This window comes from Cyprinus carpio, chromosome B16 (assembly GCF_018340385.1).
Source record: "Cyprinus carpio isolate SPL01 chromosome B16, ASM1834038v1, whole genome shotgun sequence".
Taxonomy (NCBI): Eukaryota; Metazoa; Chordata; class Actinopteri; order Cypriniformes; family Cyprinidae; genus Cyprinus; species Cyprinus carpio.
Window position 1 is genome coordinate 6,759,814 of NC_056612.1, and position 19,314 is coordinate 6,779,127.

At 35.3% G+C, this 19,314-nt stretch overlaps 1 protein-coding gene across 6 annotated transcripts in view; it reads left to right on the forward strand.

The window, feature by feature from the left end:
• The window catches only part of LOC109104613 (trafficking kinesin-binding protein 1-like), a 45,524-nt gene that overhangs the window by 2,518 nt on the left and 23,692 nt on the right, over positions 1–19,314 (forward strand). Inside the window, exons 1-2 of one of the 6 annotated variants that reach the window (XM_042740478.1) lie at positions 8,014–8,258; positions 12,784–12,978. In XM_042740478.1, the coding sequence (XP_042596412.1) occupies positions 8,255–8,258; positions 12,784–12,978 (199 nt within the window). In that variant the 5' untranslated portion in view covers positions 8,014–8,254. Of the gene's footprint in view, positions 1–8,013; positions 8,259–12,783; positions 12,979–16,338; positions 17,006–19,314 lie in introns of those variants that run through there. The other 5 variants (XM_042740483.1, XM_042740484.1, XM_042740480.1 and 2 more) reach the window with 5 other exon arrangements.

The window sequence follows — 19,314 nt, forward strand, 5'->3', positions numbered from 1 at the left end:
TCCAGAGAAAACTCCATCGAAGACTGTATGGAAGACGCAGTTGCCCTTCTGATTCTCACACGAACACCACCATGATTACCTCTCTTCCTGCGGCGCTTCCTTAAGAGAGGAACACAGCATGGTAACTGGTGATCACACTCCAGCGGGGGTTGTTTGAACGAGGATTGAGAATGAGAATGCAGAATGGGGCACAATCCATGGTAATCTCCCATACAACTTTTGATATTAAGCAAAGCTTGGCGATCATAGGTGAGCCATGAGACTCCATGAAACCAGTGCAAAAGCATGCATAAAACGAACTGCACAGATGTCAGACAATCAGGTACACCAAACTTAGACAAACATGAGACAGAGAGATGGCAAGCCGGGTACACTGAATTAACAAAGCTTTTACAGGTTTTGAAATGAAATGGGGGTAAGTGATTAATGACAAAATTTGCATTTTGGGGTGGAGTATCCCTTTAATTACTTTAAATAAAAGGTATGGTTCACCCAAAAATGAAAATTCTGTCATTAATTACTTGTTACTTAATTACTGCACAGAAGAGCGTAAGCTGCTTGCATTCAGCTCAGTTTTGGGGCGGAGTATCCCTTTAATTACTTTAAATAAAAGGTATGGTTCACCCAAAAATGAAAATTCTGTCATTAATTACTTGTTACTTAATTACTGCACAGAAGAGCGTAAGCTGCTTGCGTTCAGCTCAGTTTTGGGGTGGAGTATCCCTTTAAAGGAATGGGTCACTCAGAACTGAAAACTCTGTCATCATTTTCTCACATTTAAGGTGTTCTATACAAATATTCTAAAGAATGTTAGTAACCAAACAGTTGCTGGTAGCCATTGACTTCCATAGTATGGAAATAAATACTATGGAAGTCAACAGCTACCAGCAAGTGTTTGATGAGGAGCCAAATACTGTATTTCAACATGACATCACTTTTAGGCCTGTTTGTGGAATAAGACCATTTTTTGCATAAATTTCCTCATACAGATTATTTACACACACAAAACACATTGTGTTTATGTTTGGTGGTCCATATATGCACATAACTTTTGGAAAAAACTGAGAAATGAAAAATGTCTTACTGAAAAGTAACCTGTTGCCTCTAATAAGCCTTTCTGAAAATGACTCCTACAGTAACTCCCCAGTTTTTCAGCATGAGTAATGCTGTACGGACAGCCTACACACACACTGGCTCTATTATTTATGAAACTAGGCCACTTCAAGAGTCATAAAGTTTATTATCTGTGCTGTGTAATTCTAAGCCATTGCTGATGCCTGGGCTGTGCTGTTGTTAGTCTCACGTTTCTCTAACGTCAGTGCTGGATTCTGTTCTTGTCATCTTAATTATTATTCTTATGTGACACATTCAACCGGTCTAGGTCATCAGTAGAAGACTCCTAAATTTTTTCTCTCAAGACTGACACAAACCCTTTTTCCCCTTGGTCATACATTCGGAAAGAGCCGACCCACTAATTCTCTCTCTCTTTCTCTCTCTCAGAGTCAGAAGTTTTCCACTTAAGAGTGTTAAAGGTAGCTGTAGTCTGGCTGGAATTGTGGCCCTTTGTTCAGTGATGATATGCAGACTGTTCTGGCTCCACTTTGTCAATACTGACATTTAAAAAAAAACGTAACAAAACCAGCTTTTTCAGCTGTACAGTATGAAATATTGAGCATTCTAGCCAATTGATTGCATGAAAGCAATGGTCAATCAGAGGTGTTTAAGTTAGTCAGCAGTCATCATAATAATAATTAACTGTTTTTTATTTATTTATTTATTTATTTTCAAATGGGGAATCCTGTAAATTGGTAATATCGAAGGTTAAAATCAACAAATTCTTTTGCCCTTTTTTATGTAATAATCAGCACTCAAAAACAAAAACAAACATGTAAATTGCACATAAGGCAGTTTTAATTGTTCCTGTTGGATTTGCTTTTTTATAGTTATGGTTTTTAACTGACTGTCTCTACAGTGGTGGTCTAATCTAATCTGGTCTGAACCAAGCTTTTAAAGTTCAAAGATCTTGTCATGTGTCAACGTTCATGACTAGCATGTTCATCTGGACTGCTATTCATCATCTCTTTTGCAGTATGGAGTACTCATCATTTTCATTGTAGAAGTACATTTTCATCAGGTAAAAGCTTCTCAATCCATCTGCGCAGTAATGTATGTGTGTGTGTGTTATACTGTGGATATATATGGGCAATAGTACAGCAGTGCATTTGAACAGGACTGCACATCCAACTGCTTTCATTCCATTCACTGGAGATAAATGCCTTACTCCAAATTAACGTAATTGGCAAGTGTAACTGAATTTTTGGCACCAGCTTTAGGCTGTCGTAGTTTTTCTGTGTCGCCTCCCTGGAGCCCTTGACAAAGAGGCTCTCATGAATTTTCACTGCTCGTCTTTAAGGGTTTGTAGTTGTGTAACCCTATTATAATTATGTGTGATGAGAATTTAGACTAAATATGACTGTTTTTGGTCACTTCCTTAGTTTGCAATGTCCCCAGATAGAAAGAAAGGGTGGGAAAGAGACCTCGAATCGGTTACTTTTTTAAAAGTTGTACCAGTTGTACCAGTCTTATTTGTTTTAGTTGATCCCACAGTTCAGTCATGTACTGTGAAAGCACCTTTATTCTAGAAGAATGAAGCATTTTAGTGTAACTGTCTGCTGGAAGATCATTACATTTTATAATGTTATTTGTTAAATAAATAAATATTATCATTATATTTAATGTAGACAATTGTTTAAACAATTATACATTTAATTATTTAGACATTTACCAGTATTTGGCAATGACATGAAAATAAATATCAGCTTATCGAAATTAATTTTAATATGCATCCATTATGTTGACTGAGATCCCATACATTTAAGTTTCTTTTGTGCATTAAATGAGTTTGGTGGCGGGATGGTTTTATCTACTTGAGCTGTAATCACTAACTGTGATATAATCCATTCAAGGCCTTCCTGAGATTTCCTCTGCTGTTATCACAGACTCTCAGTTGCCTGAATTTGCATAGTGGAAATACTAGGCTGCCACTACCTCCTGCTCCTGACACATTGTCTTTAATGAAACAGTGCGAGACTTCCTACGCACTGCCTTCTTAAATGTACCATTTACCAAGATTTTAGATTCTTCCATTGTTTTACCGCTGTAATCATAGTTCGATTTAAATTGCATTTAATGGTCTTGGTTTTAATGACTGTGCTTTAATATTTGAACTACAGAAAGGCTAAATAAAACTAAATAAGTTTAAGTGTGAATTGTTTATTTTGTTTCTATTATATACATGTTTAATTTAAAGTATATTTTTTTTATGATTTTAGCATTAGTTTTAGTAACTGTGGTGCCTGGTTAGGGTACTCTATAAGGTAAATAATTATGTCTACATCCAACTTGATAATACATTGCTTTGAGGAAATGTGGAAGTTTGGTGTGGTTTGGATTTTGTGACCAGCCCTTCCTCCACTGAAGGACATAGCAGATGATGAAAGAGTGAGATAATCGCCTCACCCACCTCACAACATTGTTTCCAGTGTTTTGCTTTCACATGTGATGAGATACAGTATGTCGGTTAGAGTGTTGTAATGCTACATGCAGCTCATAAGCATATGAAACGCTTTAGGTCATCTAACCTACTTTTTCTTTAAACTGGATGGACACAATATCGTGGCATGCTGCCATCTAGTGGAGGTCCAGAGTTAGTTGCATTGCATTTTCAAACATTTTTTTTACAGCAGTACTTAAACACTGAACATTGTAACCTTTGTTTGCTTGCTTTATTTAGTAAGTGTGAGATACAACAGTTACACTTGTCTGAAGAGCAGGCTTGTATTTGATCTCTGAGCTGGATTTCATTTATGAACTTTGACAAATATGTATTAAATAGTTCAAATTGAAGATTTGAAGTTCAAATTGAGTTTAAATAGAAACATGTTTTGTTTGTATGGTTCAGACAATTTGCTAAGGACTTCTGCATAAAATGGAGCTTACTGTTTATGAAATGTTACTTTTGAGCTGTGTAACATTTTAAAACAATATGCTTGTGTTGCTATTGAATGTCAGAAATAGGGATGCACGATATTGGATTTTTGCCGATATGCCGATATTTTTCAACTCTTTTGGCCGATAGCCGATACCGATATATCTCCTTTTGCTTGGAAACATCACCAAGGGCCCTATCATACACCCGGCACAAAGCAGCACAAAGCGCAACGCAAGTGTTTTTGCTAGTTTCAGCCCGACACAGGACCCGGGGGAGGCTGGTGCTGCTGCCGCTGCAAGTGCTGTTACTGTTTCACACACTGAATGCGTCATTCTGTACATACATGCTCAGTTTAAATGATCCAAATCCAAAACAGTGAATCTAATCACCATTCAGGCAAAACTTCAAAAGCTTTAAAAATGAGTCACAATGCTGACATGATCTAATCGTAACACACCCAGAGCACATGTGAGTTAACCCATTCCTCTTATCGGCAAGACATATCGGCATAATTTTTCATATCGGGCCGATGCCGATATGTACATTCAAAGCCATTATCTGCCGATTCCGATATCAGTCCGATAATATTGTGCATCCCTAATATCATATTTTGAGAAATAATCTCTGACGATCTCTGTAACGTTATTACTTATAGCTTTTAGTATTTTTTTAATTACATCATCAAAAATTAAAATCAGGTGTTTTTAATTCTTATGCGAATGTCTTTTGTGTGGTTTGTGTCACATGATGTACAACAGTGAGATGTTGCAACATTAAATGAACCTGTGAAGCAGTTTGTACATTGCTCTAGTAACACCAACATTAGTGTTGCAGTGGAACACTTTACATGTCAGACACCAGTTATTGTGCCCAGACCACATTTTCAAGTCCGTTTTAGTTTGTTTACTTGTTGAATTACATTAGTCTTTGAATTTTTCCACTATTGCCAAGGTCAGGTTTGTGTACATGTGCATGTTTGAGGGTTAATACAGTTGTATAGTCAACTTTAGTTTTGATGCAGTCGCTGAGGTCACTCTGCCTGTTCTGACTCACAGAAAAGATTATATCAGATTTTCCAAAACAGAGAGACTGTTTTACTGTCATTGCCATAGTAATGTACCACTGTTTGTGTGGTTTGGCAAGGCTGTGCAAATGTTATAGGGAAGTGCAATATATCATATTGGTTATTTTTTATTTTATTTTGGCTTTTTAGGCTTGATTTACATAGAAAAAAAAAAGTGGAAATGGGATATGACCCTAGACAAATTTAGCATTGTTCCCTGTGTATTAACAGCTTGTTTGTTGAGAACAAGCACTTTTGTGCCATGACTCCATCAGTAACTGGCGATTTTATTGGCAAATCTTCAAAATGTATTAGAGATTTACAATGAGATGGTATTACACTTTATTTCAGCAGCTGTCGTCTGCCATCTGATTGGCTCTTTCCCAAAGATTCCCGTTCATCTCCTTATGCCAGTCATCTGTGCATGTGTTGCAATGCACGTTGGCCTTTCCCACATGTCCTCTCAAGTTCTTACCGCTGAGTCATGAAAACCTTTTGTTCTCAAATGAAAAGAGAACCCAGGTACTTTTGGAAAATAACCATGCAATTAAAACTGGACTTAATATTATATGATTTTATAGACCATATTAAAAGTCCTGTTTTGACTTTGTTCATCTAGCTTGTAAATGCTGTCATTGCTTACGGCTTTATAGTTTTATAAGTAATGAGGTAATAAGGTAATTACTTTTGCTTGGGTAATGTTCTCTATCAGGTAGCTTTCTGAATTGTGTGCTTACCATCTGTCGACCATGTCAGTGTCACGTGTGAAGCTAAAGCACTTGTGAAATAACTTTTCATGAGAGTATCTACTAAAAACTGTACCTTGACTGTAAAAATACATAGTTTGAAGTTGGTTGTGTGCGTGTGTGTGTATGTGTGTGTGTGTGTGTGTGTGTGTGTGTGTGTGTGTGTGTGTGTGTGTGTGTGTGTGTGTGTGTTTGAGTGTTTTCAGCTGTCTAAGAGTAGTCTGCAGCTTGTGGCCAAAGGTTTCACCCAGTTCTGAACTTCAGTTCTAACTAAAGTAGCAGCCACTGACATTAAAGCACCTTGATATTCTCTGTTTGACTTCTGCTTGTACAGAGAAAGAGAGAGAGAAATTCTAGTCAGGTAAAGTCCTTGCTGCAAGTTTTTGTCACAGTTCATCTTCAAAACTTTTTTTTTCTTCTTTTGTTTACTCACATTTACGTTTTATGTTTTTATATTTTTATATTTTTAAATTACATATTTATATTAAAGATATAAAATGTAAAGTTAAATATACCCTGCCGTTCAGAAGTTTGGGATCAGTAAGACTTACTGTAACAGTAAGTAATGTTGTTTAAAGAAGTCAGAAGAAGACTCTTATGCTCATCAAGGCTGTATTTATTTGATTAAAAATACAGAAAAATAAACGTAATCTTGCAAAATGTTATTACAATATAAAATAATGGTTTCTATTTTAATATCCTTTAAAATATAATTTATTTCTGTGATGAAAATGCTGAATTTCCATCAGCCATTACTCCAGTATAAAGTGTCACATGATCATTAAGAGTTATTATTAGAATTATCAATGTTGGCAACAGTTATGCTGCCAACAATTTTTTTGGAAATTCCTATACTTTTTTCAGAATTCTTTGATGAATAAAAAGTTAAAAAGAACAGCATTTATTCAAAATATAAAACTTTTCTAACAATATAAATCTTTGCTATCACTTCTTAGTAATTGAACACATCCTTTCTGAATAAATGTTTCAATTTCTTTAAAAAATTTACTGACCCCAAACTTTTGAACTGTAGTGTATATTGTTAGAAAAGATTTCTATTTTAAATAAATGCTCTTCTTTTTAACTTCTTATTCATCAAAAAATCCTGGAAAAAAGGTTACAAAAAATATTAAGCAGCGCAACAGTTTCCAGCACTGATCATAAATCAGCATATTAGGATAATTTTTGAAGGATCATGTGACGCTGGATACTGGAGTAATGATGCTGAAAATGCAGCTTTGCATCACATGAATAAATTTGATTTTTAATGTATATTAAAATAGAAAAATATTATTTTACATCATAATAATATTTCACAATATTATTTTTTTTGTTTGTGTATTTTTAATCAAATAAATGCAGCCTTGATGAGCATAAGAAACTCCTGTAAAAAAAAAAAAAAAAAAAAAAACATTAAAACTCGTTCTGATCCCAAACTTTTGACCAGTAGTGTATTTTCAATTTTTCCTGCATATATATGCTATTGATTTTCATCTTTGTATACTGATGCTGCTATTTTGCTTTTTCAATATTATCTTTTATATTATCAGCATAACAATTTGAGTGAAATGTAATTTTTGTTTAAATGTAAAAATTTCAGTAATTTCAGTTTTGTTTAATATTTGATAATATATTATATTATTTGTATACTATTTACAATTTGTTTAATTATAATCAGAATAATAATTGTGAGTGTGTACTGCAGATTACCCTCTGTGCTTGAAGGTTAAGGCCAAGTTGTTTGTCTTTAGGGTTCATTATTAAAATATTAAAATATTCATTGTTTAAAAGTTTGTTTATTAATACCATAATATTTGAGCATTTTATTATTATTATTACTATTATTATTATTTGTTTATTATTATTATTAGTGTATTATATATTCAGCTTACTTTAGATTTTTTGACCTAAATGTATTTTATTAATAAAAAAATAAAAATAAAAAATGTTTAAAGTACTGTGTACATTCAAGCATGCATTGTCGAGATAGTGTTGCTTCTCTTTCTTTCCCTCTTTTGCTCACTGACAGCTGTTAAACTACTAGACTTATCTCTGAGCCAGTTCCCCTGAGGCTGTCTAACTTCCTGCCTAACACACGCCCCCAAAAACCCCTGATCCACAGCCTGTTTTGCATGAAGTACTGTAAGTCACATATGTTGTTTAATAAAAAGAGAAAACTGATCCAGGGTCAGGTGGACAAGAACAATGAGCACTGAAGCCGACTGGCCTGAGAGAAATTCAGTCTATGTTTGGTGAGGGGCCATGTGACTGGTGTCATCAGCATGCCAGACATGGCAGGGCTGTGTCCGCGTTTGCTCACTGCCTCCTCCCTCGTTTTTCACTCTTCCTCTCTTCCTCCCATAACCACTCGTTCTGTCGACGCCGTGTCTGATCCTGAAGACGTGGAAAATGTAAGTTTGGGCGAGTGAACAGAGAGCCCGTGGCTGCAGCACCATGAGTGAGTACTGCTGTTCTTCACGCTCACTGAACTTTTATCAGACTTTTTATCAGCGGTGTCCAACTGTAGGCAGAGATTTTGTGTAGATGACCTTCTGTGCTTCAGGGTTAAGGCTAAGTTGTTTGTCTTTAGGGTTCATTTAACTGTGTGTTTGTAAGTTGGCAGTTTGTACTGCCTTGTATCAAAAAAAGTACTAAACAACACCCTTTGAACTAATTTATTTTTTGTTTAAATGCCTTCAGGTTTTCATGATTTTAACTTGGATTAGAAAGTTTCATTCATTTTCTTTGTGTAATTTTTTTTTAGACAGTCAGTGTAGTTTTTATTTTGCCAACATGCACACACAAAGTGTGATTCAAAAGTCTGTGATTCAAAATCTAAATTAAAACCTTGAATTAAACTACCACTTATTTACTGTTTAAAACAAAAAAGAAAAAGAACAATATTTTAAAAAATAAAACAAGCATTTGAAGCATTGCCTATGTTGCTTACTTTGTGTAGAAGGTCAGATTTGCATGCTTCCATGGAAGCACAAGATGCTCTTTGGATCATTCTCAAATCATGATAAATTATGTTATACAAGCTTGATATGCATGCAGCTTATGCAAACCAAGTACTAATTGTTTTTATAAGGTTTTACACAAACTTGATACATGCAACACACAGTATAAGCCAATTACCTGACTAATTTCATAATATTTGCATATATATATATATATATATATATATATATATATATATATATATATATATATATATATATAATATATATATTAGTATTTTGATAATATATTTTATTTCAATAAAATTGAGCATTTACAAATTGTTCCCCACTGTACATACACTTGTACAATCGAACTGCAATTCAAAATGAGTTAATAACTGAATACACAGGTCTGTTACTTTCTGTAAACCAGTGTATTTCGTCAGGTGTCTGTAATAGATCTTCTGCTAATGTTCTGAGTGGAACAAAGGCTTTAATGGTGAAGGAGACTGGAAGGGCAGCATGATTTGGTCACTAATGTTGTAAAATACAAGCCTGAAATAATCCCTCACACATGCAGTTGCTTTCCAGAGCAGACGGACACTGTTTCAACACAATGCTGTCCCCTGTCTTCAAAAGAGGAGACCAGTATAGGATGTGCATATGTTTTCTTTGAGGGTTAGGTTTAGAAGTAGGGCTGGGGAAGTAGGGCTGTTTTAACAAGCTCTCAGATTTTTTTTGCCGGTTGGCTCAAGATAAACAAAGTGTGTGTGAGTGCTCTTTAGTCAGAGTTTAACTGAACAAAACCTTTACCCCATACCTCTATACTAAAAAAACAACATAATCTACACTTTTTTTTCCTACTGTCTGAATAAATGTAATTTTTTTTCTCACTTGTAAAGATGTGATATTTATTCTCAGTCTATTTATGTGGCTGATATGTGTTGATGTCATTCTGTATAATACAGAGTAAGTTTCCCTTTCAGGGGCCTCATGCTTTCCAGTGTAGAGTAGAGAAGAGTGCCTGAGCTATACAGGACTATTAGGGAAGTTAAATCATATTAGTTTTCTAAATTATTCTTAAATATTTGTCAACAAACTTTAAGAAAGACTTAAGATAAGATCAGAGATTCATACAGTGGCAGTATCGTGTTTAATTAAAAAAAAAAAAAAAAAAAATGATGAAAAAACTACACTACCCACAATCCTTGAGTGAGCTCCACCAATCAGAGAAGTCACTGTTGCTGTAACGTGGTTTAGTCCCATAAAGCATTAAAAATGACAGAATATAATTTTGTTTTCCTGTGCTACACACACTACATAAATATTTGTTTATTGGAATATTTAGCAATAAATGTGAAATATATTGTGTATATTAATTGTTTGTATGTTGTTTTTTTACACTTATAACCAGTGTTTTGTGTTGTGCCATTTGCAGTGCTTCTTATGTCATTATTTTTTTTTTATTTTTTTTTATTTTTTTTATCTGGTTTTAATGCACATTTTTTCTAAAAACCAAAGATGTTGGTTGGTCTGGTTTATGGCTTGTATTTTGAAATCCCTATAGAGAAAATTATTAGGAACAGTTCTGGACAAAGGCAGTTAAAAATGTAAGCAGGCACGATTTTTCTGTTGCACTACCTGCTACCCTTTAACACACAGCTGAAACTGTTAGTGAAGGTATTCATCGTTTAAAAATTACCATAAAAATCTTGCCATTTTTGGAGTTCTTTAACTGTTACATTCCTAAATCGCCTCTATTTTTTTTCCGTTCCGTTCCTTTCCTTTATTTATTTATTTATTGATTGATTGATTGATAAATAATGCTAAAAATAATAACAGTTGGCTACATTCACACAGAGAGCATTTGGAACTGAAGATCATGTTTCAATCTCAAACTGTCTCATTCCCACAACACCTGTAGTATTCGAGTTGCTACAATGAATTACCCAGAGTCAGTCCCTGTTTCTGTTTGCGTAATATCCATATTGCAGTGACGAAAGTAAATATCAAAGATGAAAACGTGTGTAACACTTAAACTTGTCCAGGGCTTTTCCGTTCACACAGTAGGGGTTTGATGAAAATATGGTTGTGAATCTGAAAATGTACAAGTCTAAGTTTGGTTGTAGAATGTGATTCTCTCTCTTGTAAGTAATTGAACTCTGTGTGAACCCAAAGCTGAAATACACTACATGACTTTTGACCAGATTTTTCCCCCGGTTTGCAGTCTGGAGAAGTTGACACTAGTTGCTGAAAGTCAGAGCCAGTCTGCAGATTTGAGCTGACAGATTTCATCAAAAATTTTGATTTTCAGAACACATGGTTTTCATTTGTCGCACACAACAAAGCAAATGTTTCTGTTTGATTTTGTTGTGTTTGGAATGACTTTAAAATCTGGTAGGGTGTGATCCTGTCATGGGTTAGTTAGGATGAAGCACACGGCAAAGGGTTAATCCAAAATAGAGTCTTCAATTATAAACCCAAGAGCAAAACACTGGAGAACATAGGAGACAACTGCCTCTATACAACTTCAACACAAGACAAGGGAACTGAGGAAAACACCAGACTTCTAAACACAGGGAACGTAATCAGGGAGAACCGAAACAGGTGTGAAACTAAAAACCATGGAAACAAAGCAGGAGAACAGAAAACTAAACCAAAACAGAACATACATTTGACAGATCCTCAGTTTATAACTATTTACATTGTCGGCAAGTGCATTATGTCTAGTGTCTCTAAAAGTTGTGTAGTGTATTCCAGCTTTTACCTGTATTAAGCACTCAAATACTGAACTGTAAACTACATTCTGCTGCTTCATCAATGTAGCCATTGTGATACATGTGTCTTTTCTTTAAATTGATATTTATCTTTGAAATCACAAATGACAGATTCAAATTCATGCAAACTTCATGTGGAGTTGCATTGAATCTGTGGCGCAAACTTGGTGTCCTTGTATAAAGGTGAACACTACTTTTATCCTTGCTCAAGAAGCCAGCACTGTGCCACATGCCATTACAGAACTCAAAGTTCACCTAGATACTCCCTCACTCACTCACACTCTCTCTCTCTCTTTCTCTCTCTCGCTCTCTTTTTTTCTGCTGACCATCAGTGGTTCATCTCTTTGGCATTACAGCTGTAATGGGAGCTGCATTGTTGTTGCTTAGTTAAACACAAGCATGCAGCTTCCGTCACACATGGTGGTCGACTCTCTAATTTGCCACACATTTCAGCCCTACAATTCTGCTCGGAAGCTATTTAGTCATTACTGTACAGAAGAGAGTTGTTAGAATGGTATTGGTGGTTTGGAATAAGGGCTGTTAGGAAAGGCTGCTGTGTTGAACAACAGTATGTTTTATGAAGGGAGGGTGGGCAGATAAACATATTCTGGTAAGACAGTGGCTGCTTCATAATTTGCTTGAACATTGAATCTCAGTATTTTTCCACCATCTATGTGTTTTGTCATTCCAAAAACATGTGGATTGTAATTTGCCATTTATTTGTCAGTTTATTGATCAACTGTTTTAAAGGGTTTTGTGCAGAAAAAGTTCCACTTGTATTGAGTAGTGTAGTTGCGTAGTTCTTCATCAGACCACTAGAGGTCAGCCTAAACTCACACTTGATGCATTACAATTTATAAGTGCTTATTTCCGTCCCAAATGTCATCCTTTGTAATGATAGTAAATTATCATATTATTACACTGTTATTATACAGTTATTACAACCATAAGTTGTAATATACACATTTTTCAGTATTTCAGTATCAAAATTCTTCCTTTCCTTTTTTTATTTTCAAAACTTTGATTGGAAAGCATCCTTGTGCCTTGTCTTTTTTTTTATAAACATTTAAAATATTTTTTAATGTGTTTTGTTGTTGTTGCACATGCATTAACTTCTAGGCACTTCAAAGACTGTCATCATACAAAAACGTAGTTGTACCTGGGTTATTTTTAGTAATGTGTTTAGTAATAAACATACATGTATGCTTGTGCATGCCCAACATTTTTCTCACCATTCTCTTTGCATTCTCTCTCTCTTTGTCAGATGTGTGTAACAGCACTGATCTTCCTGAGGTGGAAATCATCAGTTTGCTTGAGGAGCAGTTACCTCATTATAAGTTGAGAGCTGACACAATATATGGCTATGACCACGACGACTGGCTCCACACGCCTCTCATCTCACCCGACGTCAACCTCGACCTGACCACGGAACAGATCGAGGAGACCCTCAAATATTTCCGTAAGCACAGAATCGCTCTGATATTATTCCTCTACTTTTCTCACTTTCATTCCCTATTTTTCCTGCCTCTCTTTCCTGTCACTCATAATGAAGTTGTCTTTTCCTCTGGTTATATTATCCTCAAAATAGTAACAACAAATATCTCAGACATGCACTGACACACATAAATAAGCATATATATGCATACACTCTCATAATCACCATTCATACACATTTAAACAAAGCTTTAACATAAAGATGTGTTAAATAAACATTTGCTCTATGATTAGTTTCAGTAAACCTAGAATAAAGTATAAAACCATTTAAATATTTCTGGTATTTTTTTCTTTCAATGCTGCATTTTTGTACCCTGCTTATTTGGAAATATGTGTGTTTTATGTTCAAGTTAAATCAGAAGGTTCTTTTTATGATCCTTATTTCTATATATATATGAAAAGTTCTTTTGAGACTTGTGATACTTAATATATAATAATTTGGTTAATACGTGTACAGTTGTTCATATGTGACAGCTGTGTTTAGTAGCCACAACACTGGGTTGCCAGGTAACCGTCCTACACTGCTGGTCATTGGCTGAGTCTCCTGTCACTCAGTGTTTATGGGAGCAGCTGATAGGACTCTTAGATCAGTTCCTTATGGCATGATCTGTCCTTGAGTTTGATTGAGGTCGTCATCGTGACCACATGCAAAACTTTATTTTTATTCCGTATTTAACAGACAGATCTGCAGTCGACCTCACATCCTGCCAGACTTGTACCCACTGAGTTGAAATAGTAAAATGATTGCAGTCAACAATGTAGAGATCACGTTTTGGCCTCCCTTGAAAATTATTTTACATAAATATGCAAATATGTTCCAAAATGTCTAGTTCTAAAAATAGAGTGAAAAAAATAATATTCAGTTCCCTTGTACTTATTTATGGTAGATTATAATATTATTTCTTGCTTTATTTGAAGTTGTTCACCCTTCCGGCATTATAAATGCTGTTTTTGATAGCTATCTTTCAATATACAATAGTCATCAGAGTTTATAGATCATAGGAGTTTTACAGTAGAGTGTGTTTGACTGATACTGATTCATTTTGATGCCCTGGATCTTATGAGCTGTCATGCAGGTCTTTCATATATTAGCTAAAAATAGTTCAAACTGAGGCCCAGCTCTGGGTTGGGGAGGGACTGTGGCTAACATGATTTCAACCAAATCTCTCACAGTGCATGGCGTTGTTATGTAATTTATGCAAGCCTTAGTTCCAGTCCTCGAATTGGCAATGTTTTTCTCCTTGAGTGGCGTTTCAAGAGCGTTGATTTAGAATACAACAGCATTGGTAAATTTCATTTTTCATTTTCATTCAAAAAAGTATGTCCTTCAGAGCACATAAACAATATACATTTTGGAAATGCCAGGTATGTGATGTTCATTTATATATTTCAACATGACACATGAGCCTGCATTTATTTGATCCAAAATACAGAAAGTTGCATTTGCTAAAGCAGTAATATTGTGAAATATTTTTACTATTTAAAATAACTGCTTTCTATTTGAATATATTTTAAAATTTAATTTATTCCTGTGATTAAAGCTAAATTTTCAGCATCATTACTCCAGTCTTACTCCAAGTGTAACAATATACTCTATAACATTTAAAAGATGGGAGTCAGTGTGTGTGTGTGTGTGTGTGTGTGTGTGTGTGTGTGTGTATATATATATATATATATATATATATATATATATATATATACTTATTTAGCACACAAGTGATGATAAATACAATAATCATGTTAGAAACGATGCTGTTCCTTCAATTAATCAAAAAAAAATCTCTTTTCAAAATTAATAATAATAATAAATGTTTTTTTGAGTAGCAAATCAGAATATTAGAAGGATTTCTGAAAGATTGTGTGACTGGAGTAATGATGCTAAAAATTCAGTCAGTTTTGATTGTTCCTAATGAACTGTTTAACTGCACTTGCAAGTGAATCTCAAGTTATTTTGTGGGATAATTAAATATATTCTAAATAGACTACAAACATAAAAATATATACATTTATTTTGTCCTCACATTCTTTCTTATAACTCTTCCCTCTCAGTCACACACCTGGCTGAAAGGCTCATTATGCAGCTCATTATGCGGGCCTTTGTCTTCTCAGGTGTGAATCACACAAATATTCATGATAGTTGACGCCTGCTTGCACATGCCCTTTTGAAACAAAAAGTGTCTTAGAAAATTTTAATCAATCTATTGTTTTCTGTGAGCGAGTAAACAAGATGATTTTCACATCATATTGAAGCAAAAATTCTAGGCTACAAGCTCCAGGTTTGACAGTCTTGTGAACAAATGTTCTCTAGGTGTTTTATGACCTTATTTCAGTGACTTCAAAATTGTAGTTTTTTTACTAACCATGCATAAACGTTGTTTTCTCAAAAACACAATCATGTACATACATGCTATTTACATATTATTGTAGCCCAGTTTGTACTGAATACAGTGTTATTAGACTTTAGCCATGTGTCTGTTTATAAGCAACTGAAAAAAACACAAAGGTCAGGGGATGTCAAAACTTCTCCAGGCCACCAAAACCCCTTAGACCCCAGAGGGTTAATGTGAGTTACTTTAATATTTCTAGACAGTCTGCTCTTCTCATCTCCCTGTCAATGAATGTCAAAGTCATTTTTCACCACAAAAACACAAAATACGAAATTATGTTTTCATAGAGAAAATTAAGCTAAAACATTAAGCTTCATTTTTATCACACTATGGTGTGGTAATGTCATGTTACAACATTATTTAGACAGTTTGGCACACACCCCCATTGTCTTTATCCTTAAATAATAATTTACTTTTTCAGTAATGAACCTAACTGGTTTCTTTTTAACCAGTACTTAACTGTCATGACAAAAAAAATCTCTCTTAATTATTCTTAAAAATCTTAATTGTCCTTTGCGCATTTTTTTTCTTTTAATGGAATGGAATTCATTGTGACATTACTAATCGGGTCAGAGGTAATTCCTTCATATCACTTCATATCACACAACTCCATAAATCCATTGCCCCACCAGCATGATGTCATCAGTATGAGCCTTTCACCAGTGAGCCGATGAGCTGGCAACTGGAAAGTCATCAGCAGCAGGTCCACGGCACCGTAAAATGACTTCATAGCTGAACGCAAGCTTGTGATTGGATCGTTTACACCATTCAAGAACTATGGTGTTGAATAGAATCACATAGCCAGTTTTATCAAATTAAATCAGTGTTTAGTTTTCAAAGAGTATGAATGACAAACAAAGCCTTTGTATAGAATACTCTGTGGTCGATAAAAATCCAGGACCACTGCAGATTAAGTGTGTCTCCTTTTTTTCCACCAGCCTATTTGTAGCAGTTCTTGGCAGTGAATTGCAGAGAGTCAGCTGCTTCTTTTGGCAGGCAGACAGAAGCAGAACACCTGCAGTGACTGTACCAGCTGCTTACATGTGAGCTGACTACCAAAATCAAAGATTCCACGCATGCATTGCTACCACTGGCAGAAAACATCAATGGGAGAGTGATGGAGAAATACAGAGGGAAGTTAAGCAATAAAGCATTATACAGCCTGGAGTCAGAGCCAGTTGCCATAGCAACCTTTCTAAAGGAGACTGGGTCGGGCTGTGACGAAGCAGCTGATGAAGTGCGCTCTGATTGGCTGGCTTTGCTGGTAGGCCCCGCCCTCCAGAGTGTGATACAACCTTGACTATAGCGGTACAGTTTCCTGCGCAACTCTGCTGGCATTTAGAAACACTGCAGTTTTCCCTTCATCTTCTCTTGTTCTTTGACCTTGTATGTGTAGGATGTCTTGTGACTAGTTAGTGGCAGATCAGTAGATCAGGCTGCCGGGCTGCTGGGAGAATGGGCAGCCGTGGGTGCATGTATGTGTGTGTGACCTCAGACGCCGGACGGGAGAGGCTGCAGCTCAAGACTGAAGGATACTGAGCATGCAGAGGTTTGTGGAGGCTGATTACTACGAGCTGGACTGGTACTATGAAGAGTGTGCTGACGGTAAGACCATGGTGGAAAAATCTCATCGGCTGCCACTAAGGGGGAGAGAGGGGGCAGAGGGGTGGGGAGAGGTACCCCAGGGAATTAAACCCTTTTAGAAAGTTGGTTAGTAACATGGTCTGCCGTTGACAAGACTGGGAAAGGAAATTGAAAAAATATTTGGGCCGAGGCATGTTTACGACAGAGGTAATGTGGAGAGTGACTATAGGTGGCCTCTTAGCTCCTGTGTTGCATCAGACTCAGCACCAATTTACTTTGGAGGGTAACTTTTTAAAATGCCTTGGCTTGCATTAATAAGTCACAAACTTTATATAGTGTGTAAATAATACTAAGTTCATATGCAGTGCATATATAAAAAATATACAGTGGGGTCAAAGTCTGAAACAAATGTTTCTATGTATTACAGTATATTATTCATTTTTAATAACAATAAATAATAATTTAATAATAATATTTATTTATTTTTCTCGAATTGAGTGAAAAGTTAAATTGGAAAAGGAGCTTAAAGGGGTCATATGATGCGATTTAAATTTTTCCTTTCTCTTTGGAGTGTTACAAGCTCTTGGTGAATAAAGAAGATCTGTGAAGTTGCAAAGACTAAAGTCTCAAATCCAAAGAGATATTCTTTATCAAAGTTAAGGCTCTGCCACAGCCCCCTAAAACAGCTCGTTCTAACATGCCCCCACATCTCTACGTCACTATGTGGAAATATTTGCATAATGCCGCCCAAATGTTCAAGGAAAGAAAGAAGGTGTGGTTTCAGTAACTGCAGTTAGTGTTGAAGCAGCCATGTCAGGGAGATGCTGTGTGTATCTAGGCGGAAAAAAAAGCACTTTATTTGGTCTTCTGAAAGTAGATGCATTTAGGAAGCTTTAACATTACTTACAACAGAACAGCAATGCATTTTATGGGTGACCGTTTCGTGAAGCTAGTCACAGTCATCACTGTGTCTGTCACGTGACTTTGTTCCCCTTTTGGGCTTGAACTGATGGTAAAACTAAGGACATTATTAACTGTCTTTACATTTATTTTGAAAGATGAAGCTCTCGATTGTTCGGCTAATCACAATGCACTGGGTCAGTTGGCCAATCAGAGCAGAAGGAGTGACTTTGTAGAAAACGACGTGTTTGAGAGAGGCGGGGCATAGAGGACCTACAATAATGTACATTATTTAAAAAAATAATGTGTTTTTGAACATTAAAGCATGTCAACATATTCTGTTACTCCAAATACACAAAATAATGATCTTTAAAAAAGCATCATATGACCCCTTTAATTTTTATGATGTCCTTTGCCTTAATGATAGCACCACTCAAACTGAAATGCAAAACCTGATGATCATGTCATCCGAAATGTTTCAAGAATGTTCCAGACAGCATCTTGTGGGCAGGCAAAAAAATTACATTTTACAAAGGAGTTCACATTCACATACATTACTTTTTTATTTTTTTTATTTTTTTAAGTATGACCTAGAAATTGTTCAGTCTTGAAGAAATTGTAATCATTTAATGTCAGTATTTAATTATTTTATTTATTTATTTATTAATTTATTTATTTATTTATGATGATCATCAGGTTTAAATTACATTTTAAATCCAAAATTTGCAATGTAGTCTCAGAATTTTGGACCCTCAAGTCATGACAGTTCTTGCTATTTGAATGCATTATATTATGAACTGCATTGTATTTGTTATGAACTTTATCAGTAAAGTGTAACCCATAAGACTTCTAACAAAGTGATTCCTAAATTTCAGCAGAAGTGTCTAAACCATAGCATTCATTCACTCATTTCATAGACTTAAAGCAGAGAGACAGCAATTTATTACTGGATAGATCCAGGTTTAAATTGCATTCATACCCCAGTCACTTATATCTGAATATACATAGACATCAAATCTCGTTTGTCTGTTGTCCTTTCAAAAAAAAAAAAAAAAAAAAAAAAAAAGTAATATACTGTGCAAATCAGTAAAATTATTGTGCACACATAGTCTCAGCATTCGCCACTGATGATGCTCATATTTGTAGACATTATGAAGTCACAAGCAGCAGGTTATATCACAGCACTGCACTCTGATCTATGTCTGCTGGTCGCTGCCTTATCCTTCCTTCCTTCCTTATAATACTTCTCCTTAAAACTGGGATGCTTACGTAATCCTGCATGAAACTGCTCTGTTTTGATCCCAGTCATTTACTGCAATGTTGTTTCACCATGCATATATGCAATCAATAATCAATTAAATCATATATACAATGAATATCTATTTATACAAACACTACAACTAATCTCTCCCTGTCTCAAAATGTTATCA